The sequence below is a fragment of the Ranitomeya imitator genome, chromosome 7 (genome assembly GCF_032444005.1).
Source record: "Ranitomeya imitator isolate aRanImi1 chromosome 7, aRanImi1.pri, whole genome shotgun sequence".
NCBI lineage: Eukaryota > Metazoa > Chordata > Amphibia > Anura > Dendrobatidae > Ranitomeya > Ranitomeya imitator.
Window position 1 is genome coordinate 122,283,277 of NC_091288.1, and position 27,251 is coordinate 122,310,527.

At 43.1% G+C, this 27,251-nt stretch overlaps 1 protein-coding gene across 1 annotated transcript in view; it reads left to right on the plus strand.

Moving 5' to 3' along the window:
- COL3A1 (collagen type III alpha 1 chain) overlaps nucleotides 1-26,671 on the plus strand; it is a 335,593-nt gene extending 308,922 nt beyond the window's left edge. The window contains exons 49-51 of the mRNA XM_069733786.1: nucleotides 8,567-8,754; nucleotides 9,013-9,255; nucleotides 25,591-26,671. Coding sequence (XP_069589887.1) covers nucleotides 8,567-8,754; nucleotides 9,013-9,255; nucleotides 25,591-25,737 — 578 coding nt within the window. The 3' untranslated portion in view covers nucleotides 25,738-26,671. The remainder of the gene's footprint in view (nucleotides 1-8,566; nucleotides 8,755-9,012; nucleotides 9,256-25,590) is intronic.
- The last annotated feature ends 580 nt before the right edge of the window (nucleotides 26,672-27,251 follow it).

The following is a 27,251-nucleotide window of genomic DNA, read 5'->3' on the forward strand; positions in this document are numbered from 1 at the left end:
ACCATGGAAGAAAGTTGTCAGTCAGAAACTCTATATACTTTGCAGAGGTCTTTTTCACACCTTCAGAAACCTTAAAGGGCTCTACCAGCTGTTTTGTCCATGATTCCAGCCCAAAACATGACTCCTCCACCTTCTTGATGGTGTCGCAGCCTTGTTTTGACATGGTGGCCATCCTCCAACCATCCACTACTCTATCCATCTGGACCGTCCAGGGTTGCTCGACACTCATCAGTAAACAAGACTGAAAATGAGTCTTCATGTATGTCTGGGCCCACTACAACCGTTTCTGCTTGTGGACGCTGTTTAGGGGTGGCTGAATAGTAGGTTTATGCACCACAGCAAGCCTTTGAATGATCAAAAACCTTGAGGTTCGTGGGATTCCAGAGGCACCAGCAGCTTCAAATAACTGTTTTACTGCTTTGTAATGGTATTTTGGAAGCTGCTATCTTAATCCAATGAATTTGTCTAGCAGAAACCTTCCTCATTATGCCTTTATCTGCATGAACTCTGTGCTGTTTTATGTAGAAAAGCCGCGGAGACACCATCACGTGTTTCTCAATGCAAGCAATAAATAGCCAGGTCTTTCACCGGGAAGGAACAACCACAGGAAGGGCAGCATCCAAAAAGGAAAACCACCTATGCCAAAACATGGTATCCATCCACAGACAGCTGTTTTGGGGTATTTGCACCTCATCAGTGTGCAGTAGGAAACTGGCTATTAGGAGCAGTGCCTTGCAAAAGGACTATAAACATAAGGATGAAGGACCTTGGGGAGATCAAAAACATCCAACACCGCGGAGACACCATCACATGTTTCTCAATGCAGTGATCCACAATACTGCTCCCATCCCTTATGGGAAATATGCAAATGCATGTAAAAAAGCCGAGGAGACAGCATCACGTGTTTCTCAAGGCAAGCAATAAATAGCCAGGTCTTTCACCGGGAAGGAAATATGCAAATGCATGTAGAAAAGCCACGTAGACACCATCACGGTGTCTCCGCGGCTTTTCTACATGTATTTGCATATTTCTCATAAGGTATGGGAGCAGTGTTCTGGATCACTGCGTTAAGAAACACGTGATGGTGTCTACGCGGTGTTGGATGTTTTGATCTCCCCGAGGTCATTCATCCTTATGTTTATTGTGCTGTTTCAGTCACAAATCTCTTCACAGTATGATGATCACTCTTAAGTTTTCGTGAAATATCTAATGTTTTGATACCTTGTCCAAGGCATTGCACTATTTAACGCTTTTCAGCAGCAGAGAGATCCTTTTTATTTCCCATATTGCTTAAAACCTGTGGCCTGCTTTATAACGTGGAACATCATTTTTAAGTAGTTTTCCTTTAAGTAGAATCACCTGGAAAGCTAATTATCACATGTGTATTTTTCAGTGATCCATTGCCGTGAGACACAATACCATCCACAAGCTTATTTGAAAAACAAAACAATTAAATCGTTATGACACTTAAATTCAATTTGCATCATAATTTGGAACACACTATACATATATATATCTATATATATATCTATATATATAGATATATATATATATATATATATATATATATATATATATATATATATATATATATATATATATATATATATATATATATATATATATATATATATATATATATTAGTCATGGCCGAAATTGAAAAATTGAATTTGTCCAGAAAGTAGAGTATGTCTCCCGGAAAATTATTGCAATTGCATGTGTCTTGTTATACATGTTATTTCCTTTGTGTGTGTATTGGAACAACACAAAAATTCAGTAAAAATGGCAAATTGGACATAATTTCACACAAAACCCCCAAAATGGTCCAAAATTATGGTTATACAACTTTGTTTCAAGCATGTAATGCTTGTTGAAACTCACCTGTGGCAAGAAACAGGTGTGAGCAATATTAAAATCACACCTGAAACCAGATGAAAAGGGGTGAAGTTGACTCAATCTTTACATTGTGTGTCTGTGTGTGCCACACTAAGCACGAAGAACAGAAAAAGGAGAAGAGAATTGTCTGATGATTTTGAGAACCAACATTTTTCAAAAATATCAACAATCTTAAGGTTACAAGTCCATCTCCAGAGATCTTGATGTTCCTTTGTCTATGGTGAGCAACATAATCAAAAAGTTTACAATCCATGGCACTGTAACTATTCTCCCTGGATGTGGACGGCAGAGAATAATTGATGAAAGGTTGGAGTACAGGATAGGATAAGCAGCCCGAATCAAGTTCTAGAGAAATTTAAGCTGTCCTGCAGGCTCAGCATGCATCAGTGTCAGGGCAAACTATCTGTGAACATTTGAATGAAATGGAACGCTATGGCAGGAAACCCAGGATGACCCCACTGTTGACACAGACATAAAAAAGTTAGACTGCAGTTTGCCAAATGTACGTGAGTAAGCCAAAATCCTTCTGAGAAAGCATCTTGTGGACAGATGAGACCAAGATAAAGCTTTTTGCTAAAGCACCTCATTCCTGTTTACCAAAAAAAGGAATGAGGACTATAAACAAAAGAACTCAGTAACAACAGTCAATGGAGGTTCAAAGATGTTTTGGGGTTGTTTTGCTGCATCTGGCATCGGGTGCTATGGCTGTGTATAAGACATCTTGAAATCAGAAGCGTGTCAAAAGATTTTGGGTCACAATGTAGTGCCCAGTGTCAGAAAGCTAGGTTTTGAAGTAGTTCATGTGTCTACAAGCAGGACAATGCCCCCAAACATTCTTCAAGAAGGACGCAGAAATGGAAACAAAGCACTGCAGACTACGGATCTAAATCCTATTGAACACCTGTGCAGAAATCTTAAAAATGCTTTTGGGATAAGGCACCCTTCAAATATGAGAGACCTGAAGTCAGGGGCGTAGCTAGAGCTTTTGCCGCCCGGGGCTGCTCCCGAGTTTGGCGCCCCCCCCCCCCCCCCCCCCTCGGCTCAATACACATAAAGGTTACCAAAAATAGGGCAGCACACATGATAGGGTCTGCAAAAAAAAAACCAAGTTCTGCTTACCTGACCGCGCTCCTGCTCTCTCCACGCAGCTGAAGCGTGCACTCGCCGGCGACTGACAATGACGTCAGAAGCCGTCGACGTGTGCGCTGCGGCCGACTTCAGCTGCCAGCCTCCAAATGGCTGGTGGCTGTTGTTAACTATTGACGTACGGGCGCGGGCCCGCACGTCAATAGCGTTAAAGAGCTGCAGCGCCGGCTGCGGTTTTAGAGGGCCCCGGGCGAAAGAGTCTCAGTGGGCCCCCCCTTTAACATATAGCATGATTCATGATGCAGATACAGCAGAGAAATATAGCATAGCCACATAGCATATAACACAGCCCACGTAGCATATAGCACAGCCACGTAGTGTATAACACAGCCCACGCAGTATATAGCACAGCCCACATAGCGTATAGCACAGCCACGTAGTATATAACACAGCCACGTAGTATATAACACAGCCATGTAGTATATTGCACAGCCCACGTAGCATATTGCCCAGCCACGTAGTATATAACACAGCCATGTAGTATATTGCACAGCCCACGTAGCATATTGCCCAGCCACGTAGTATATTGCCCAGCCACGTAGTATATTGCCCAGTGATGGAGTATACAGCACAGAGCCACGTAGTATACAGACTTAAAATAAAAAATAAACATATACTCACCCTCCGATGAATTTTGGCCCTGTATCGCACGAGGCAGCTTCCAGTCCCAGGGTTGGTATGAGCGCAGGACCTGTGATGACGTTGCGGTCACATGACCGTGATGTCATGGCAGGTCCTTCTCACATACCATCCTTGGCACCGGAAGCTGCCGCTTGCATGGAGCGGGCACTGGAGCGTTGCGAGGAGCGGGAAAGGCGATGGAGGGTGAGTATAGCAGGTTTTTTCATTTTTTTATTATTTTTAACATGACATATTTTTACTATTGATGCTGCATAGGCAGCATCAATAGTAAATAGTTGGGGACACACAGGGTTAATAGCAGCGGTAACGGAGTGCGTTACACCGCGGCCCATTACCGCTGCTATTAACCCTGTGTGAGTGGTGACTGGAGGGGATTATGGAGCGGGCGCTGATTGTGGGGAGTATAGAGCAGGCGCCGGGCACTGACTGCAGCGGAGGGACTAATCGGACTGTGCCCGTCGCTGATTGGTCGCGGCAGCCATGACAGGCAGCTGCCGAGACCAATCAGCGACGACAGAGGCCGCGACCAATGAATATCCGTGAAAGAAAGAAAGACAGAAGGACAGACAGAAAGACGGAAGTGTGACCCTTAGACAATGATGTTATATATATATATATATATATATATATATATATATATACTTCTCACCTGTGTCTTGCCTCTCTGTTGTTTTCTGTCTCTGTTCTCACATCTTTTCTGTCTCCCGCTCTGATTTTCATATTTCCTTCTGCCTCTTCTTCCTGCTTGTCCGTGGCTCCGCCCCCGACATTTAGCCCCGCCCCTCCATGGCTCTTCACATTGTGAGAGCTGTGACGCTGCTGGAGGGGCGGGATCGGAGCTTCTGCTGCTGACTGCAGGTCCGGGGGTGAGTCACAGCGTGTGTGACTGTGTGCCCCTGCTACACTGCAGCCAGCAACTCTGCACGGCCGCGCGCACTGCCAGCGCTCTGCTCCAGTCCTCATAATGCTGGGAGGAAGGAGCAGAGAATGAGTGCGCGCAGCCACGCTGATAGCCGCCCCCACATTGTGCCGCCCGGGGCGGCCCGCCCCCCCCCCGCACCCCCCCGCACCCCCCTTCCTACGCCACTGCCTGAAGTAGTTTGCAAAAGAAGAGTGGTCTAAAACTCCAGTTGAGAGTTGTAAGAAGCTTGTTGATTGTTATTGGAAGCGATTGATTGCATTCATTTATTCCAAAGGGTATGTAGCCAAATAAGTTAAGGGTGCCAACAATTATGTCCAAACCATTTGTGGGGTTTTTTGTTAAATGATGTTCAATTTGTCATGTATATATGTATATAGCAAAACATGTGTAATTGTAATAATTTTCTGGGAGAAATACTTAATTTTCTGGAACAATTCAAAGGGTGCCAACACTTTAGGCCATGACTGTGTATATATATATTTAGAGAGAAAGATGGATATATATATATATATATATATATATATATATATATATATATATATATATATAATTATATATATATAAAAGAACACAGCAGCACATGTACATGAATCTAGGCCATGTGAAAACACAGACAAATGTTCAATATGATTCATACTTCGCAAAAATATATGGGTCCTATTCTACCGTACATGCCACTCTTGGGCCACCAGCCTACAACTTTGGACAAACATGTCACTCTGTGGCATGTACGGTAGAATAGGACCCATCAGAGGTAGATCACCTTGCCGTGGTTGATGGGCACACATGAATTGGCCAATTTATGCGCTAAGAATCTTCATTTTATCTATAACTGTAAGATTTATGAAAAAAAAATTTTTGAGAAGTATGATTCATATTGAACATTTGACTGTGTTTTCACATGGCCTAGATTCATGTACATGTGCTGCTGTGTTCTTTTATATCTATATGATACAGCTTGCAGCTTGCATGTGTTCACATTGGGAGTGCTGGTTGGCTTTTCTCTCTCTCTCTCTCTCATATATATATATATATATATGTTAGAACTGGCGGAACGCATTCGCAGTCCGGGGTCCACCGTGCAGAGATGACACATGCTGCTGAGTAATGGAGGATGGACGCTTGCTCACACGTGGGTTAGACCTCACCCAGTGTGAATGGAAGCGAACTCTGTTGCTTCACAGAGTCGGCGTAAATATGCTGTGCCCTGTTAACAGTCACAGGGTGCAGCTGAAAGACACTAGTAGGATCCCTATGAAACACCCCCACTAAACTGGTGATTGGACTTGCTCTGACCCTCGGTGGCTTTTGAGCCCGTGCCTGAGGATGCCCTGAATCAGATGCTAAGTCCAAGTCGAATTACCACCCTACACTGACCAGCTGTCAGGAAAGTGCACTGATTGCGCACGGTGCCGTACAGGCGGGCACTGCGAATAGACGCAGAATCGTGTGCTAATTGTGCAGGTAGCACTGTCGGGCGCAAGGTAGCTTCCACCATTCGCGAGCAGTCATCAACACTAGGAATGGGAATCATTAAGGAGCTTTCATCCATCGACAGACATTCATCTACACACAGACGTTATCAAGTTTATACTAGCGCATGGCCGAGCGGCCATGCAAATCTTTTATAGAAGTAGCACTCCAGGACCTTCCAGATGGTCCAATAGGAGCTGCAACAGGACCTGAGCATGTGACCCCCAGCCTCCAATGGGAGGTCGTCCTGTGGGCATGCTCAGCATGGGAAAAGCTGGACTTAGTCCCAGAAATGCCTGCTCGCTGCTGATCAGTGCTGGCAACAAAGGCAGAGCACAGTATCAGCTTGAGCCAGACGCTAGGATCTATGTCTCTGCTGAGCAGGTTCCACTGTGGCTGGAGGAGAATGGGAGACCACAGTAGACATGGTTCGAGATTCCCCCTGTGCGGCGGCGGGAACTTGACACCTAACGTGTATATATATATATATATATATATATATATATATATATATATATATACGTGCAGTGGGTACGGAAAGTATTCAGACCTCTTTCAATTTTTCACTCTTTGTTTCATAGCAGCCATTTGGTAAGTTCTAAAAAGTTCATTTTTTCTCATTAATATAATTAATATACACTCTGCACCCCATCTTCAGTGAAAAAAATTAAATTTAGAAGCTTTTGCAAATGTATTAAAAAAGAAAAACTGAAATATCACATGGTGATAGGTATTAAGACTCTTTGCTCAGTATTGAGTAGAAGCACCCTTTTGAGCTAGTACAGCCATGAGTCTTCTTGGGAATGATGCAACAAGTTTTCACATCTGGATTTGGGGATCCTATGCCAATCTTAGTTTCAGATCCTCTCCAGTTCCGTCAGGTTGGATGGTGAACGTTGGTGGACAGCCATTTTCAGGTCTCCCCGGAAATGCTCAATTGCGTTTAGGTCAGGGCTCTGGCTGGGCCAGTCAAGAATGGATACAGAGTTGTTCTTAAGCCACTCCTTTGTTATTTTAGCTGTGTGCTTAGGGTCATTGTCTTGTTGGAAGTTGAACCTTCGGCCAAGTCTGAGGTCCAGAGCACTCTGAAAGAGGTTTTCATCCAGGATATCTCTGTACTTGGCGCATTCATGTTTCCTTCAATGACAACCAGTTGTCCTGTCCCTGCAGCTGAAAAACACCCCTATAGCATGATGCTGCCACCACCATGTTTTACTGCTGGGATTATATTGGGCAGGTGATGAGCAGTGCCTGGTTTTCTCCACACATACCGCATAAAACTATCATCAAAAAGGTCTATTTTCATCTTATCAGACCAGAGAATTTCAATTCTCATACTCTGGGAGTCCTTAATGTGTTTTTTAGCAAACTCTATGTGGGTTTTCATATGTCTTGAACTGAGGAGAGGGTTCTGTTGGGCCACTCTGCCATAAATGCCTGACTGGTGGAGGGCTGCAGTGATAGTTGACTTTGTGGAACTTTCTTCCATCTCTCTACTGCATCTATGGAGCTCAGCTACAGTAATCTTGGGGTTCTTCTTTACCTCTCTCACCAAGGCTCTTCTCCCACAATTGCTCTATTAGGCTGGACCGCCAGGTCCAGGAAGACTTCTGGTGGTCCCAAACATCTTCCATTTAAGGATTATTGAGGCCACTTTGCTCTTAGGAACCTCAAATACTGCAGAAATTCTGTTGTAACCTAGGCCAGATCTGTGCCTTGCCACAATTATGTCTCTGAGCTCCTTGGCCAGTTCCTTTGACCTCATGTTTCTTATTTGGTCTGACATGCACTGTGAGCTGTCGGTATGATGTAGACAGGTGTGTGCCTTTCCAAATCAAGTCTTATCGGTTTAATTAAACAAAGCTGGACTCCAATGAAGGAGTAGAACCATCTCAAGGAGGATCATAAGGAAATGGACAGCATGTGACTTAAATATGAGTGTCTGAGCAAAGGGTCTGAATATTTATGACCATATGATATTTCATTTTGTCTTTTTTATTAAATTTGCAAAAATTACTACATTTCTGTTTTTTGTCAGGCAAGATGGGGTGCAGAGTTTACATTAATGGGAGAAAATGAACTTTTTTGAATTTACGTGAATTTACCAAATGGCTGCTATGAAACTAAGAGTGAAAAATTTAAGGGGGTATGGATACTTTCTGTACCCACTGTGTATATATATATATATATATATATATATATATATACACATATATATTGCATTTTAAGGGGAATCTGAGAGCAGCATGTTAGAGGGACCCTGATTCCATTGATGTGTCACTTATTAGGCTGCTTGCTGTTGTTTTTCCATTCCATGATAAGAACAGAAAAGATGTATTAATGCAGGAAAAGATAAAATGCATGAAGGTTCCATTAGGTGTGAAGTCATTTTAATAGAAAAATATCGCTGTATACTGATGTCCTTCTTTTTCTAGTGTCAACAAAGCTTTGAATTGTGTATAGACATGGCTTTTTTTCATTCACAGGAGAATACTGGATTGACCCCAACCAAGGTTGTAAAATGGATGCCATTAAAGTGTTCTGCAATATGGAATCTGGTGAAACATGCATTAATGCCAATCCCAGAAATATCCCACAAAAGAACTGGTACAGCCGCACAGAAGGGGTTAAGAAACATGTCTGGTTTGGCGAGTCTATGAGTGGAGGTTTCCAGGTAGGACTAAAAGAAAGATGTTGTTTTTTTTTTCCATACACCAATAATAATGAGCATGTTAAAAAGTACATTGTTTAATATTGTAATATTCGATACAGATTTCATTTCACTGGGCTTTTTTGATCTAGCGAAGACAGAACATAATGTTGCCTACAACTCTTGTATATACTCTTTTAAAATCTGACTAATAAATATTTATCATTGTTTTTTTATTTTTTTTCTAATGTAGTAATATTATTTCCTATGTGCACTTTGCAGTTCAGCTATGGTGATCCTGAGCTCCCAGAAGATGTTTCTGATGTGCAAATGGCGTTCCTAAGAATTCTTTCCAGCCGAGGCTCTCAAAATATCACTTACCACTGCAAGAACAGTGTCGCATACATGGATGGACAGAACGGAAATGTTAAGAAAGCTCTGAAATTTATGAGCTCGACTGAAAGTGAACTAAAGGCAGAAGGAAACAGCAAATTCACATACACTGTTTTGGAAGATGGTTGCACTGTAAGTATTTTATCACCTCCTTACTCAGTTCGTCCTGCTCTTTGTGTCTCATCTTCTTGCCTTTATTACTACCATGTTGTTTTATATTTGCTAACAGTAGGTATGCTTGGCATAAAACGTTTGTTTTACTTTGAAAATATTTATTATCTCCCTTCCTTCTCAATTATAATTAATACAACCTTATCTGGAACAGTTGTTCTCAGTCTTATTATATTAGAAATCTCAGAAAATATTTTGATTCCCAGACAAACCATTCCCGGTGACTACCTCTTGAAGCTTATCAAGAAAATGCCAAGACTGTGCAAAGCAGTCATCAAAACAAAAGGTGGCTACTTTGAAGAACCTAGAATATAAGACATATTTTCAGTTGTTTCACACTTTTTGCTAAGTATATAGATCCACATGTGATATTTTATAGTTTTGATGCCTTCAGTGCGAATGTACAATTTTCATAGTCATGAAAATACAGAAAAATCTTTAAATGAGAATGTGTGTCCAAACTTTTGGTCTGTACTGTATATGTGTGCAGTGTATCATCTGCATGCGCAAACGCATGCCGAAATGCATGCCAACGCATGGCTACGCAATGTTTTTATCCGAATCGGCTTACACATGACAGCAAAAATAAACGCTGCGTGTGCATGCATTTGTATGCGTTTTTTGCCTGCGTTTGCATTTTTTACGCATATGCGTTCGATATTTCCAGGAGGGCATGTCTCAATGGGCGTGTCTCAATCAGTGCGCAGTCCAAAGTACGCAAGCACATCGAACGCAGGGGTACGCAAGGACATGCGTACGCATGCGTTCCCATAGACAGTAATGCTTTTTTTAACTCACTCATCTGCATGGGCATGCCTGCGCATATTTGACGGAGTTTTGACGCTTCCAAGAATGCAACAATTGCGTTAGCCACCACAAAAAAAAGCATGTGTATGCAAAAGCATGCGAACGCATGCAAACGCATGTCCATGCGTACACCATGTTAAAGATAGGTACGCATGACGATCTATGTGGATCAAATGCTGCGCACAAAGATGCAAATATGAAACCACCCTAAGACTGGCATTGTGGGGTTACTCACATCTTGGCCTGACCCTGCTCTTCCTCAGCTTTACTGATTTTGGTGGAGCTGCTTCAAACTGATGTGAAATTGCCAACTTCTTGTTGCGCAATGAACTGTGACTTTTTAAAGAATTTCACATCAGTTTTCTGGGGAGAAAGCATGATGAAGTGCTCCTGTAGAATTACAAATTCATAGGATATGTAACTGGAGCAGAATGGTGAGGCTTAAATAAAGTGCCAAATAGACCTTAAATATTTGTCTGCACCCTCCGATAAATCTAATGAAAAAAATGCACGTTGAGGCTGATTTTTGCCCTACTCCTGGAAATTACCCTTGCTAATTATTGGTTATTTTTGTGACTCATTAGGGAATAGTGCGCTACCACATTAGAGATAAATATTGCTGGTGGATTGTCATATGAACTTAGCACCTTTTACTGCTATCACTATCTAAGGATATCTTTTCATCTGTGTGATACTGTGTCCTTTCATTTGTTGTGCTATCTGAGTGCCTGTGATCAGGTCTGTCAAAATGTCAAGTATCTTCTATTTACGATGATTATATGCACTTTTGACAATCTTTGCTGTTATTAAGAATCAATCTTTGGTATATCATAAATCCCTGCCATATTGTCCCTTCTCTCCCCTCTAATCCTTTCACACTTCCCTCCTGGTCTTAGTATTTAGACAGTTGAAGGGATAGTATTCAGGGGAAGCTAGGGTGGGCCATTGGTGAGCGGGGGCGCCAGTTAGGGTGCCAGCCTCCGCAGCAAGGAAGGGTGTTGTGAATTCTGTTGTCGGGCTCCCTCCTGTGGTCATGAATGGTACTTCGGCTGGTTCTGTCCATGGACTTCCTCTGGTGGGTGTTTCTGAGTTTCCTTCCACAGGTGACGAGGTTAATTCGTTAGCAGGCTGCTCTATTTAACTCCACTTAGATCTTTGCTCCATGCCACCTGGCAATGTTCCAGTATTGGTCTAGTTCACTCCTGGATCGTTCTTGTGACCTGTCTTCCCAGCAGAAGCTAAGTTCCAGCTTGTATTTCTTTGGTTTGCTATTTTTCTGTCCAGCTTGTTTTTTTTTTACTGTTGTCTTGCTTGCTGGAAGCTCTGGGACGCAGAGGGAGCGCCTCCGCACCGTGAGTCGGCGCGGAGGGTCTTTTTGCGCCCTCTGCGTGGTCTTTTTGTAGGTTTTTGTGCTGACCGCAAAGTACCCTTTCCTATCCTCGGTCTGTTCAGTAAGTCGGGCCTCACTTTGCTAAATCTATTTCATCTCTGTGTTTGTATTTTCATCTTTACTCACAGTCATTATATGTGGGGGGCTGCCTTTTCCTTTGGGGAATTTCTCTGAGGCAAGGTAGGCTTTATTTTTCTTTCTTCAGGGCTAGCTAGTTCCTTAGGCTGTGCCGAGTTGCATAGGGAGCATTAGGTGCAATCCACGGCTATTTCTAGTGTGTTTGATAGGATTAGGGATTGCGGTCAGCAGATTTCCCATGTCCCAGAGCTCATCCTTTATTATCAGTAACTATCAGGTCATTCCGTGTGCTCTTAACCACCAGGTCCATTATTGTCCTGACCACCAGGTCATAACAGTACAGGTGGCCCAAAGTACTAATGCATCTCAATAGAGGGATAAGAGAAGTTCTGAGACCATTTTTTTTTCTTTGCACTGTGTTTTGTCTCTCTTTTCCCCTTTACCTCTGGGTGGTTCAGGACACAGGTGTAAACATGGACATTCAAGGTCTGTCCTCTTGGATGGATAATCTCACTACAAGGGTACAAAACATTCAAGATTTAGTGGTTCAGAATCCGATGTCAAAGCCTAGGATTCCAATTCCTGATTTGTTTTTTGGTGATAGATCTAAGTTCTTGAATTTCAAAAATAATTGTAAATTGTTTCTTGCCTTGAAACCTCGTTCCTCAGGTGACCCTGTTCAACAAGTAAAGATCATTATTTCCTTGTTACGTGGTGACCCTCAAGACTAGGCATTTTCCCTTGTGCCAGGAGATCAGGCATTGCGTGATGTTGATGCGTTTTTTCTGGCGCTTGGATTGCTTTATGACGAACCTAATTCAGTGGATCAGGCAGAGAAAATCTTGCTGGCTCTGTGTCAGGGTCAGGATGAAGCGGAGATATATTGTCAGAAGTTTAGAAAGTGGTCTGTGCTCACTCAGTGGAATGAATGTGCCCTGGCAGCAATCTTCAGAAAGGGTCTCTCTGAAGCCCTTAAGGATGTCATGGTGGGATTTCCCATGCCTGCTGGTCTGAATGAGTCTATGTCCTTGGCCATTCAGATCGATCGACGCTTGCGTGAGCGTAAAGCTGTGCACCATTTGGCGGTACTATCTGAGCATGGGCCTGAACCTATGCAATGTGATAGGACTTTGACCAGAGCTGAACGGCAAGAACACAGACGTCGGAATGAGCTATGTTTTTACTGTGGTGATTCCACTCATGCTATCTCCGATTGTCCTAAGCGCACTAAGCGGTTCGCTAGGTCTGCCACCATTGGTACAGTACAGTCTAAATTTCTATTGTCCGTTACTCTGATTTGCTCTTTGTCATCCTATTCTGTTAAGGCATTTGTGGATTCAGGCGCTGCCCTGAATTTGATGGACTTGGAGTATGCTAGGAGCTGTGGTTTTTTCTTGGAGCCCTTGCAGTATCCTATTCCATTGAGAGGAATTGATGCTACGCCTTTGGCCAAGAATAAGCCTCAGTACTGGACCCAATTGACCATGTGCATGGCTCCTGCACATCAGGAGGATATCCGCTTTCTGGTGTTGCATAATCTGCATGATGTGGTCGTTTTGGGGTTGCCATGGCTACAGGTTCATAATCCAGTATTGGACTGGAAATCTATGTCTGTGTCCAGCTGGGGTTGCCAGGGGGTACATGGTGATGTTCCATTTTTGTCTATTTCGTCTTCCACTCCTTCTGAAGTTCCAGAGTTTTTGTCGGATTATCGGGATGTATTTGATGAGCCCAAATCCAGTGCCCTACCTCCTCATAGGGATTGCGATTGTGCAATTAATTTGATTCCTGGTAGTAAGTTTCCTAAGGGCCGATTGTTCAATTTATCTGTGCCAGAACACGCCGCTATGCGGAGTTATATAAAGAAATCCTTGGAGAAGGGTCATATTCGCCCGTCGTCATCACCGTTAGGAGCAGTGTTCTTTTTTGTGGCCAAGAAGGATGGTTCTTTGAGACCTTGTATTGATTCCCGCCTTCTTAACCCCTTCCCGACCTTTGACGCCACGTAGGCGTCATGAAAGTCGGTGCCAATCCAACCCATGACGCCTATGTGGCGTCATGGAAAGATCACGTCCCTGCAGGCCGGGTGAAAGGGTTAACTCCCATTTCACCCGATCTGCAGGGACAGGTGGAGTGGTAGTTTAGCCCAGGGGGGGTGGCTTCACCCCCTCGTGGCTACGATCGCACTGATTGGCTGTTGAAAGTGAAACTGCCAATCAGAGTGATTTGTAATATTTCACCTATTATAACGGGTGAAATATTACAATCCAGCCATGGCCGATGCTGCAATATCATCGGCCATGGCTGGAAATACTAATGTGCCCCCACCCCACCGATCGCCCCCCCAGCCCCCCGATCTGTCCGGTATACTGTTCCGGCTCCCCTCTGTCCTGTGCTCCGCTCCCCCCCGTGCTCTTGTCCGCTCCCCCCGTGCTTCAATCACCCCCCCGTGCTCCGATCACCCCCCCTGCACTCCGATCCACCCCCCTCCGTGCTCCGTTCCACCCCCCCGTGCTCCGTTCCACCCCCCCGTGCTCCGTTCTACCCCCCCCGTGCTCCGTTCCACCCCTCCCGCGCTCCGATTCACCCCCCATGCTCCGATCCCCCCCCCGTGCTCCCTCCCACCAATCATACTTACCGATCCTGCCGGGGTCCGTCCGTCTTCTCCCCGAGCGCCGCCATCTTCCAAAATGGCGGGCGCATGCGCAGTGCGCCCGCCGAATCTGCCGGCCGGCAGATTCGTTCCAAAGTGCATTTTGATCACTGAGATATAATCTATCTCAGTGATCAAAATAAAAAAAATAATAAATGACCCCCCCCCCTTTGTCACCCCCATAGGTAGGGACAATGAAAAAAATAAAGATTTTTTTTCCACTAATGTTAGAATAGGGTTAGGGTTTGGGGTAGGGTTAGGGGTAGGGTTAGGGGTAGGGTTAGGGCTAGGGTTAGGGGTAGGGTTAGGGCTAGGATTAGGGCTAGGGTTAGGGCTAGTGATAGGGGTAGGGTTAGGGGTAGGGCTAGGGTTAGGGTTTCGGTATGTGCACACGTATTCTGTTCCTCTGCGGATTTTTTTAGGGGTAGGGTTAGGGGTAGGGCTAGGGTTAGGGGTAGGGTTAGGGCTAGGGTTAGGGCTAGGGGTAGGGGTAGGGTTAGGGCTAGGGGTAGGGGTAGGGCTAGGGTTAGGGTTTCGGTATGTGCACACGTATTCTGTTCCTCTGCGGATTTTTCCGCTGCGGATTTGATAAATCCGCAGTGCTAAACCGCTGCGGATTTATGGCGGATTTACCACGTTTTTTCTGCGCATTTCACTGCGGTTTTACAACTGCGATTTTCTATTTGAGCAGTTGTAAAACCGCTGCGGAATCCGCACAAAAAAGTGACATGCTGCGGAATGTAAACCGCTGTGTTTCCGTGCAGTTTTTCCGCAGCGTGTGTACAGCGATTTTTGTTTCCCATAGGTTTACATTGAACTGTAAACTCATGGGAAACTGGTGCGGATCCGCAGCGTTTTCCGCAGCGTGTGCACATACCTTTAGAATTAGGCCATGTGCACACGGTGCGGATTTGGCTGCGGATCCGCAGCGGATTGGCCGCTGCGGATTCGCAGCAGTTTTCCATCAGGTGTACAGTACCATTTAAACATATGGAAACCAAATCCGCTGTGCCCATGGTGCGGAAAATACCGCGCGGAAACGCTGCGTTGTATTTTCCGCAGCATGTCAATTCTTTGTGCGGATTCCGCAGCGTTTTACACCTGTTCCTCAATAGGAATCCGCAGGTGAAATCCGCACAAAAAACACTGGAAACACATCAAGAATGATGCTGAAAAATCTCACACGAATCCGCAACGTGGGCACATAACCTTAGGGTTAGGGTTGGAATTAGGGTTGTGGTTAGGGGTGTGTTGTGGTTAGGGTTGCGATTAGGGTTGTGGCTACAGTTGGGATTAGGGTTAGGGGTGTGTTGGGGTTAGGGTTAGGGTTAGGGCTGTGATTAGGGTTATGGCTACAGTTGGGATTAGGGTTAGGGATGTGTTGGGGTTAGGGTTAGGGTTAGGGCTGTGATTAGGGTTATGGCTACAGTTGGAATTAGGGTTGTGGTTAGGGTTAGGGGTGTGTTGGGGTTAGGGTTGTGGTTAGGGGTGTGTTGGGGTTAGGGTTGTGATTAGGGTTATGGCTACAGTTGGGATTAGGGTTAGGGGTGTGTTGGGGTTAGTGTTGGAGGTAGAATTGAGGGGTTACCACTGTTTAGGCACACCAGGGGTCTCCAAACGCAACATGGCGCCACCATTGATTCCAGCCAATCTCGTATTCAAAAAGTCAAATGGTGCTCCCTCAATTCCGAGCCCCGACGTGTGACCAAATAGTGGTTTACCCCCACATATGGGGTACCAGCATACTCAGGATAAACTGCGCAACAATTACTGGGTTCCAATTTATCCTGTTACCCTTGTGAAAATAAAAAAATGCTTGCTAAAACATCAATTTTGAGGAAAGAAAAATGATTTATTATTTTCACGGCTCTACGTTGTAAACGTCTGTGAAGCACTTGGGGGTTCAAAGTGCTCACCACATATCTAGATAAGTTCCGTGGGGGGTCTAGTTTCTAAAATGGGGTCACTTGTGGGGGGTTTCTACTGTTTAGGCACCCCAGGGGCTCTGCAAACGCAACGTGACGCCCGCAGACCATTCCATCAAAATCTGCATTTCAAAAGTCACTACTTCCCTTCTGAGCCCCGACGTGTGCCCAAACAGTGGTTTACCTCCACACATGGGGTATCAGCGTACTCAGGAGAAACTGAGCAACAATTTTTGGGGTCCAATTTCTCCTGTAACCCTTGGGAAAATAAAAAATTCTGGGCTAAATAATTATTTTTGAGGAAAGAAAACGTATTTATTATTTTCACGGATCTGCTTTATATACTTCTATGAAGCACTTGGGGGTTCAAAGTGCTCACTACACATCTAGATAAGTTCCTTTCGGGGTCTAGTTTCCAAAATGGGGTCACTTGTGTTGGGTTTCTACTGTTTAGCCACATCAGGGGCTCTGCAAACGCAACGTGACGCCCACAGAGCATTCCATCAAAGTCTGCATTTCAAAACGTCACTACTTCACTTCCTAGCCCCGGCATGTGCCCAAACAGTGGTTTACCCCCACATATGGGGTATCAGCGTACTCAGGAGAAACTGGACAACAACTTTTGGGGTCAAATTTCTCCTGATACCCTTGGGAAAATAAAAAATTGCAGGCTAAAAGATCATTTTTGAGAAAATAATTTTTTATTTTTATTTTCATGGCTCTGCGTTATAAACTTCTGTGAAGCACTTGGGGGTTCAAAGTCCTCACCACACATCTAGATTAGCTCCTTTGGTGGACTAGTTTCCAAAATGGGGTCATTTCTGGGGGATCTCCAATGTTTAGGCACACAGGGGCTCTCCAAACGTGACATGGTGTCCGCTAATGATTGGAGCTAATTTTCCATTTAAAAAGCCAAATGGCGTGCCTTCCCTTCCGAGCCCTGCCGTGCGCCCAAACAGTGGTTTACCCCCACATATGGGGTATCAGCGTACTCAGGACAAACTGGACAACAACATTTGGGGTCCAATTTCTCCTATTACCCTTGGCAAAATAGGAAATTCCAGGCTAAAAAATCATTTTTGAGGAAAGAAAAATTATTTTTTATTTTCATGGCTCTGCGTTATAAACTTCTGTGAAGCACCTGGGGGTTTAAAGTGCTCAATATGCATCTAGATAAGTTCCTTGGGGGGTCTAGTTTCCAAAATGGGGTCACTTGTGGGGGAGCTCCAATGTTTAGGCACACAGGGGCTCTCCAAACGCGACATGGTGTCCGCTAACAATTGGAGCTAATTTTCCATTCAATAAGTCAAATGGCGCACTTTCCCTTCCTAGCCTTGCCGAGTGCCCAAACAGTGGTTTACCCCCACATATGAGGTATCGGCGTACTCGGGAGAAATTGCCCAACAAATTTTATGATCCATTTTATCCTATTGCCCATGTGATAATGAAAAAATTGAGGCGAAAATAATTTTTTTGTGAAAAAAAAGTACTTTTTCATTTTTACAGATCAATTTGTGAAGCACCTGAGGGTTTAAAGTGCTCACTAGGCATCTAAATAAGTTCCTTGGGGGGTCTAGTTTCCAAAATGGGGTCACTTGTGGGGGAGCTTCAATGTTTAGTCACACAGGGGCTCTCCAAACGCGACATGGTGTCCGCTAACGATGGAGATAATTTTTCATTCAAAAACTCAAATGGCGCTCCTTCCCTTCCGAGCCTTACCATGTGCCCAAACAGTGGTTTACCCCCACATATGAGGTATCAGTGTACTCAGGAGAAATTGCCCAACAAATTTTAGGATCCATTTTATCCTGTTGCCCATGTGAAAATGAAAAAATTGAGGCTAAAAGAATTTTTTTGTGAAAAAAAAGTACTTTTCATTTTTACGGATCAATTTGTGAAGCACCTGGGGGTTCAAAGTGCTCACTATGCATCTAGATAAGTTCCCTGGGGTGTCTAGTTTCTAAAATGGGGTCAATTGTGGGGAGCTCCAATTTTTAGGCACACGGGGGCTCTCCAAACGTGACATGGTGTCCGCTAAAGAGTGGAGCCAATTTTTGATTCAAAAAGTCAAATGGCGCTCCTTCCCTTCCAAGCCCTGCCGTGCGCCCAAACAGTGGTTTACCCCCACATATGAGGTATCAGCGTACTCAGGACAAATTGGACAACAACTTTCGTGGTTCAGTTTCTCCTTTTACCATTGGGAAAGTAAAAAAATTGTTGCTAAAAGATAATTTTTGTGACTAAAAAGTTAAATGTTAATTTTTTCCTTCCATGTTGCTTCTGCTGCTGTGAAGCACCTGAAGGGTTAATACACTTCTGGAATGTGGTTTTGAGTACCTTGAAGGGTGCAGTTTTTAGAATGGTGTCACTTTTGGGTATTTTCAGCTATATAGACCCCTCAAACTGACTTCAAATGTGAGGTGGTCCCTAAAAAAATGGTTTTGTAAATTTTGTTGTAAAAATGAGAAATCGCTGGTCAAATTTTAACCCTTATAACTTCCTAGCAAAAAAAAATTTTGTTTCCAAAATTGTGCTGATGTAAAGTAAACATGTGGAAAATTTTATTTATTAACTATTTTGTGTCACATAACTCTCTGGTTTAACAGAATAAAAATTCAAAATGTGAAAATTGCGAAATTTTCAAAATTTTCGCCAAATTTCCGTTTTTATCACAAATAAACGCAGAATTTATTGACCTAAATTTACCACTAACATGAAGCCCAATATGTCACAAAAAACAATCTCAGAACCGCTAGGATCCGTTGAAGCGTTCCTGAGTTATTACCTCATAAAGGGACACTGGTCAGAATTGCAAAAAACGGCAAGGTCTTTAAGGTCAAAATAGGCTGGGTCATGAAGGGGTTAATAAAATTACAGTCAAATTTCAGTATCCTTTGCCGTTGCTGTCTGATTTGTTTGCTCGTATTAAAGGGGCTAGTTGGTTCACCAAGATAGATCTTCGAGGGGCGTATAATCTTGTGCGTATTAAACAAGGCGATGAATGGAAAACAGCATTTAATACGCCCGAGTACCTGCTTATGCCATTCGGGCTTTCCAATGCTCCATCAGTATTTCAGTCATTTATGCATGACATCTTCCGAGAGTACCTGGATAAATTCCTGATTGTGTATTTGGATGATATTTTGGTCTTTTCGGATGATTGGGAGTCTCACGTGAAGCAGGTCAGATTGGTGTTCCAGGTACTTCGTGCGAATTCCTTGTTTGTGAAGGGGTCAAAGTGTCTCTTTGGAGTTCAGAAGGTTTCATTTTTGGGGATCATTTTTTCCCCTTCTACTATCGAGATGGACCCTGTTAAAGTCCAGGCCATTTACGATTGGACTCAGCCGACATCTGTGAAGAGCCTGAAAAAGTTCCTGGGCTTTGCTAATTTTTATCGGCGCTTCATCGCTAATTTTTCTACTGTTGCTAAACCGTTGACTGATTTGACCAAGAAGGGTGCTGATGTGGTCAATTGGTCTTCTGCAGCTGTAGAGGCTTTTCAGGAGTTGAAGCATCGTTTTTCTTCTGCCCCTGTGTTGTGCCAGCCAGATGTTTCGCTCCCGTTTCAGGTTGAGGTTGATGCTTCTGAGATTGGAGCAGGGGCTGTTTTGTCGCAAAGAAGTTCTGATGGCTCGGTGATGAAGCCATGTCCTTTCTTTTCTAGAAAGTTTTCGCCTGCTGAGCGTAATTATGATGTTGAAAATCGTGAGTTTTTGGCCATGAAGTGGGCATTCGAGGAGTGGCGTCATTGGCTTGAAGGAGCCAAGCATCGTGTGGTGGTCTTGACAGATCACAAGAATTTGACTTATCTTGAGTCTGCCAAACGGTTGAATCCGAGACAGGCTCGATGGTCGTTATTTTTCTCCCGTTTTGATTTTGTGGTTTCGTACCTTCCGGGCTCTAGGAATGTGAAGGCTGATGCCCTGTCAAGGAGTTTTGTGCCTGACTCTCCGGGTGTTCCTGAGCCGGCGGGTATTCTCAAAGAGGGGGTAATTTTGTCTGCCATCTCCCCTGATTTGCGGCGGGTGCTGCAAAAATTTCAGGCTGATAGACCTGACCGTTGCCCAGCGGAGAAACTGTTTGTCCCTGATAGATGGACTAGTAGAGTTATCTCTGAGATTCATTGTTCAGTGTTGGCTGGGCATCCTGGAATCTTTGGTACCAGAGATTTGGTGGCTAGATCCTTTTGGTGGCCGTCTTTGTCACGGGATGTGCGTTCTTTTGTGCAGTCCTGTGGGACTTGTGCTCGGGCTAAGCCCTGCTGTTCTCGTGCCAGTGGGTTGCTTTTGCCCTTGCCGGTCCCAAAGAGGCCCTGGACGCATATTTCTATGGATTTTATTTCGGATCTCCCCGTCTCTCAAAAGATTTGGGTGGTTTGTGATCGCTTTTCTAAGATGGTCCATTTGGTACCTTTGTCTAAATTGCCTTCCTCCTCTGATTTGGTGCCATTATTTTTCCAGCATGTGGTTCGTTTACATGGTATCCCGGAGAACATCGTTTCTGACAGAGGTTTCCAGTTTGTTTCGAGATTTTGGCGATCCTTTTGTGCAAGGATGGGCATTGATTTATCTTTTTCCTTGGCTTTCCATCCTCAGACAAATGGCCAAACCGAACGAACTAATCAAACTTTGGAAACATATCTGAGATGCTTTGTTTCTGCTGATCAGGATGATTGGGTGTCCTTTTTGCCGTTGGCTGAGTTCGCCCTTAATAATCGGGCCAGCTCGGCTACTTTGGTTTCGCCGTTTTTCTGCAATTCTGGTTTCCATCCTCGTTTCTCTTCAGGGCAGGTTGAGTCTTCGGACTGTCCTGGTGTAGATACTGTGGTGGATAGGTTGCAGCAAATTTGGACTCATGTGGTGACAATTTGACATTGTCCCAGGAGAAGGCTCAACGTTTCGCTAACCGCCGGCGCTGTGTGGGTCCCCGACTTCGTGTTGGGGATTTGGTTTGGTTGTCATCTCGTTATGTTCCTATGCAGGTTTCCTCTCCTAAGTTTAAGCCTCGTTTCATTGGTCCGTATAAGATTTCTGAGGTTATCAATCCTGTGTCATTTCGTTTGGCCCTTCCTGCTTCTTTTGCCATCCATAATGTGTTCCATAGGTCGTTATTGCGGAGATACGTGGCGCCTGTGGTTACATCCGTTGATCCTCCTGCCCCGGTGTTGGTTGAGGGGGAGTTGGAGTATGTGGTGGAGAAGATTTTGGATTCTCGTGTTTCGAGACGGAAACTCCAGTACCTGGTCAAGTGGAAGGGTTATGGTCAGGAAGATAAATCCTGGGTTTTTGCCTCTGATGTTCATGCTGCCGATCTGGTTCGTGCCTTTCATTTGGCTCATCCTGGCCGGCCTGGGGGCTCTGGTGAGGGTTCGGTGACCCCTCCTCAAGGGGGGGGGTACTGTTGTGAATTCTGTTGTCGGGCTCCCTCCTGTGGTCATGAATGGTACTTCGGCTGGTTCTGTCCATGGACTTCCTCTGGTGGGTGTTTCTGAGTTTCCTTCCACAGGTGACGAGGTTAATTCGTTAGCAGGCTGCTCTATTTAACTCCACTTAGATCTTTGCTCCATGCCACCTGGCAATGTTCCAGTATTGGTCTACTTCATTCCTGGATCGTTCTTGTGACCTGTTTTCCCAGCAGAAGCTAAGTTCCAGCTTGTATTTCTTTGGTTTGCTATTTTTCTGTCCAGCTTGTTTTTTTTAATTGTTGTCTTGCTTGCTGGAAGCTCTGGGACACAGAGGGAGCGCCTCCGCACCGTGAGTCGGTGCGGAGGGTCTTTTTGCGCCCTCTGCGTGGTCTTTTTGTAGGTTTTTGTGCTGACCGCAAAGTAACCTTTCCTATCCTTGGTCTGTTCAGTAAGTCGGGCCTCACTTTGCTAAATCTATTTCATCTCTGTGTTTGTATTTTCATCTTTACTCACAGTCATTATATGTGGGGGACTGCCTTTTCCTTTGGGGAATTTCTCTGAGGCAAGGTAGGCTTTATTTTTCTTTCTTCAGGGCTAGCTAGTTCCTTAGGCTGTGCCGAGTTGCATAGAGAGCGTTAGGCGCAATCCACGGCTATTTCTAGTGTGTTTGATAGGATTAGGGATTGCGGTCAGCAGATTTCCCACGTCCCAGAGCTCCTCCTTTATTATCAGTAACTATCAGGTCATTCCGTGTGCTCTTAACCACCAGGTCCATTATTGTCCTGACCACCAGGTCATAACAGAAGGGACACCAAAATAGGGTTTTGGAGGGTAAGTTATTTTAGACTATTAGTTTAGAGACAAACCCTTTAGAAACGTATCTGTCTGATCTACTGTACATAGGATTTGTTTAAACTGTGGCATAAGTTTTGCCTGTGGTTATGTATTGTATTGGTACTGATTTGAATTTTCTTCTATTAGGATTGTCCTTTAGACAGTAGTCCACTATTTGGACAAAATCTATCCTCTTTACCCTTCTAACTTACCCCTTTTCAAAAAAGATGTTCCTTACATCTTCCTCTTTACCCTAGGTTTGATTTTTCTGGAATTTTTTTTTTGGCTGGTTTAGACTTGATTGTTTTATTTGGCTGGTTTAACCAGACTTTGTCTCTGACTAGCTAGGGACCAACAGGGTTTACCAGGGAGAGCTATCGTTGAGCGGAGGCACCATATTGTGACAAAGCTTGGGTGCCAACCTCCATTGGTAGGAAGTGGTTTACTAGGGCTTGATAGGGTGAGGTAGAATACATATCAATTTATTTAGTACCAATTGTTTAGCCTGGCCAGGTGTTTTTTTATTGGTTTTTGAGGTTTGGGTAATTTTTTGGATAAAAATTAAAGGTTATATTTTAAGGTATAGTTTTTTGTGAGCCGCTTGTCATATCTGGGCCAAAGCTTGTTTAAAATGGACGGAGTCAAATGGAAGGCTGTTCTGTGGTCAGATTAATCAAAATTAGAATTTATTTTATGGAAACCATAGGCACAGTGTCCTGCAGACTGAAGAGTAGAAGACCCTCCAGCTTGTTATGCATGGATGCAGTGCACAGTTCCTGCATCTCTGATGTTATGAGGTTGAATTAGTGCCTATGACATGGGCAGCTTACACATCTTGAAAGGCACTATCTGTGCTGAGCATACCTTGCAATATAGAGGTTCTAGGACAATTCCCATGCAGAAAATGGCTATTTCAGAGAAAGTCTTGCATACAGTATTTCAGCAAGACAATGCTAAACCACATACTGCATCCATGACAACATGGCTTCACAGATGAAGAGTTCATGTGATAAACCTGCTGTCCAGACATCTTACTAATAGAAAACATTTGGTGCATAATAAAATTAAAAATCAGGCAAAGAAGACCCAGGACTGTTGAGCAGCGAAAATCCTGCATCGTACCAAAAATGGGACAACATTTATCACCCAAAGCTCCAGCAATGGTCTGCTAACTTTACAGACATTAACAGATTTTTGTAAAAAGTTAATGCTACTCAATGGTAGACATGGCCGTGTCCCTACTTTTATCAGATATGCTGCTTCCTTCAATTATTAAATGAGGTAATTTTTTCAAATGAAATAGAAAAAGTCTCATTTTCACCTTCTGTTCTGTGTTCTGTTGGGAATAAAATATGTCTATTAGAGATTTTCCAATCATTGCATTTTTGTTTTCTTTACATTCTGTTTAGCATAGCAACCTTTTTGGAATTGTTGTTGGATATTTTCGACTTTTTGGAAGGATTATAATTTGCATTTTCCTTACAGTGATTTATTATATTTTTGTATGCCAGTCCTGCCTTATTTCAGGAATTTGCGCTTTGAATTATAGTTTCTACACACAACATTGGTCAAACCTACTAGTTGTCTATTGTCAGCCTACCAATTTATTTGGGCCAGACCATTCTGCTCGGGTCTCGTGTTCTATTGATTTTTGATTCTATTAGTTTTTTTTAAATTGTCTATTTATCTATGAAATAATGAAGACATTTATATGGCTTTATATTTAGTTTTACTATTGCCGGCTGTCACGGATCCGTACTCTGTGGTGTCACTAATTCGTCACGTGCCTGCTCTCACATGTGACTTGGGGTTGTGCCTGCAAGGGTTAATCTATCTCCCCACTCTCAGTCCAGCATTCAACTTCTGTCCTATGCTGTAATGGGAGCATAAATCACACACCAACCCAGGCCACACACCCGCTCATACACGCTGCCACCACTCATCAAATACACGGGCGATGAGTCCCGGAACTAACAATGCTAATAAAAATATGCCTATCACTCATAAGGCTCAAACACCTTAGGCTATGGATTCTTTTAGAACATTCAAGGTTCAACTGGTTAAAGTTTTATACTTTAATAACAAAAGGTTCAATGCTTACAAGAAAAAGGTATAAAAATATGATAATAAAAAGACATACAACTTATGCAGAACAGTGTCAAAATAAACAGGAGAAACTTACAGAAATTATCTAACTGGTAGTTGCTTTCTGCTCCCTGAGGGTAGGACGATGTAGATTGGATCACACCAGCTTCTCAGGCTGCCCCCATCATGTGAACACAATTCTCTGTCTGCAGCCTAAATTTATAACTTTGGTCTGAGGTCAGGTTTCTAGACCGGCCCCCCCAGGTTAATATCATAATTGCGGTTTGTTTGATTCGGCACTGCCGCTCTACTAATGAATATATATTATTTTCCTCTGGAGACACTTGTGAGATGGTTCCCAGGAATAGCGAACCCTCGGGCCGCAATTAGCATCTCCCCTCTAAGCACTAGGGGGTGTCAAGTGTTCCTTTCTTCTTGGCCTTAGGAAGACCTCCTGGTGAGATATGGAGACACAATTTCTACTAGTCCCAAGGAAGTACCTATTAACACCTAGGTGCGACTTGCCTTCAGGACAGATGTTACATTATCACTAGTCACACATATAACCCTAGACATATGTCACTACACACATATAGATATATACACACATATTTCACCACACCGGCGTTCTTTGATCCCTTTCATTTGTTTGTAGTCAAATCATGATTTCTAGCTAAGTTGTGTTTCCATGTATTGTTGGAAGTGGGTATTTCTTATATTCACAATACAAATGACATGCATTGTAAGGTAGAGCTCTCCAGAATAGGCCCACCTATTTTAAAGATAATAATTTTCTCAATTCAACTAGAAATACAGTAAAGCTGGATACCAAAAAAGTACATTTAAATATCAGGGAGGAGATTTTTCAAAAATAATTATACACCCATTATAATATTTACTTTAAATATAATTACACCAACTTTGTCAGGTCTAAGGGATCTACTTAATAATGTATGCAGTTAGTATTGCGAAATGTAGTAACTGGTAAATATACAAAGTACGTACGTACAAAGTCTGGGCAGATACTTTGGTAACTTAATAGTTACTATATTTTTGTGGCATTCATTATTCCTATGTCAACCCTAGTTAACCGTGTGCTCTATTTCTTATTGCTTTACAGAAACACACAGGAGAATGGGGTAAAACAGTTTTCGAGTACAGAACACGCAAGACTATGAGATTGCCAATTGTAGATATTGCACCATTGGATATTGGAGGACCAGATCAAGAATTTGGTGTTGAAGTGGGACCAGTTTGCTTCTTGTAGATTTAGGGTATTACTTAATTTTAAACCACAGCAAACAATCAGCACTCCGGTTTTTGTCCCTATTATAACTGCATCACCAAAATAGTTATTTATTTTCCACACATTGTGGAAAACAGGGATGTTTTGATGGAGAGGCGCTAAATATTTTGCAATAACACAAAGTAAATGCTTTGCTCTATTTTTTTCTACAAAAATTCCTATTTTGAAGACCTCTGAATGGTGCTATAAATATCAAAATGAAAAATTAAAGAACACTGTGTAATTTTTTTTTAATTTGTGGCAAAACAAGCACTGATCAATGCATTCATCAAACTTCACCCAACTTTCTAACCAAGATGAAGTTCGTAGCAAACAGAAAGAACTTCTATGTTTCATCTACCTCATCATGGGCAGAATGTGGAGAGAGTTTGATAACGCATCACAGTGTGCTAGACCGGGCTGAAAGTCAACACACTCGTTGTTATTTGTTTTTTTAAACATTTTGTCAAGCACAAATACTAATTGTATAAGATCTACTGTCCTGAACTCGTAAACAAATTCAGTTTTGCTCGGTGCTGTCTATATGTTCCTGTCATTGCTGGCCAAGACCACTAAAATATAAGAGAAGTTTGAAATTGGACATCATGGTGCTAAATCTTAACATCTTTCCATTCAGAAACTTTGTGCGAAGTATTGACTGAACACAATAACTGAACACAAGGGAAAAAAAAGTTTTACAACACAAGAAAAATGTCTGTCTTCTGTTTAAAATGATTTGCTGACAACTTCTTTAATGACATCTGTCAATGACATGTGGCATTAGTCAATATTAGTCAGCAATGTTAGTATGCTGCTGCAATACTACACCACAGTTGGCAGGCTTTAATCATCTTTGTAAACTTCTCATTATGGTTGTTGTGTAAAGATACACATAATAAAATGATGTACAAACTCATTCATGCTTTTTTGGAGCTGTTGTTTTATTATTATATGCTAGATGGTAACACCTCATGCCAATGTTGAAAAAAATTAATATATATATATATATATATATATATATATATATATATCGTATATACTCGAGTATAAGCTGACCCGAGTATAAGCCGACCCCCTAATTTTGCCACAAAAACTGGGAAAACTTAATGACTCGAGTATAAGCCTAGGGTGGAAAATGCAGCAGCTACCGGTAAATTTCAAAAGTAAAAATAGATACCAATAAAAGTAAAATTAATTGAGACATCAGTAGGTTAAGTGTTTTTGAATATCCATATTGAATCAGGAGCCCCATTTAATGCTCCATAAAGTTTGATGGGCCCCATAAGATGCTCCATATTAAAATATGCCCCACATAATCCTGCATAAAGGTTAATAAGGGCCCCATAAGATGCTCCGTACAGTCACTTGCCCCATATAGTGCTGCACAAGTGTTAAGGCCCCATAAGATGCTCCGTACAGCCACTTGCCCCATATAATGCTGCACAAACATTATGGCCCCATACAGATGCTCCATACAGTCTCTTGCCCCATTATAG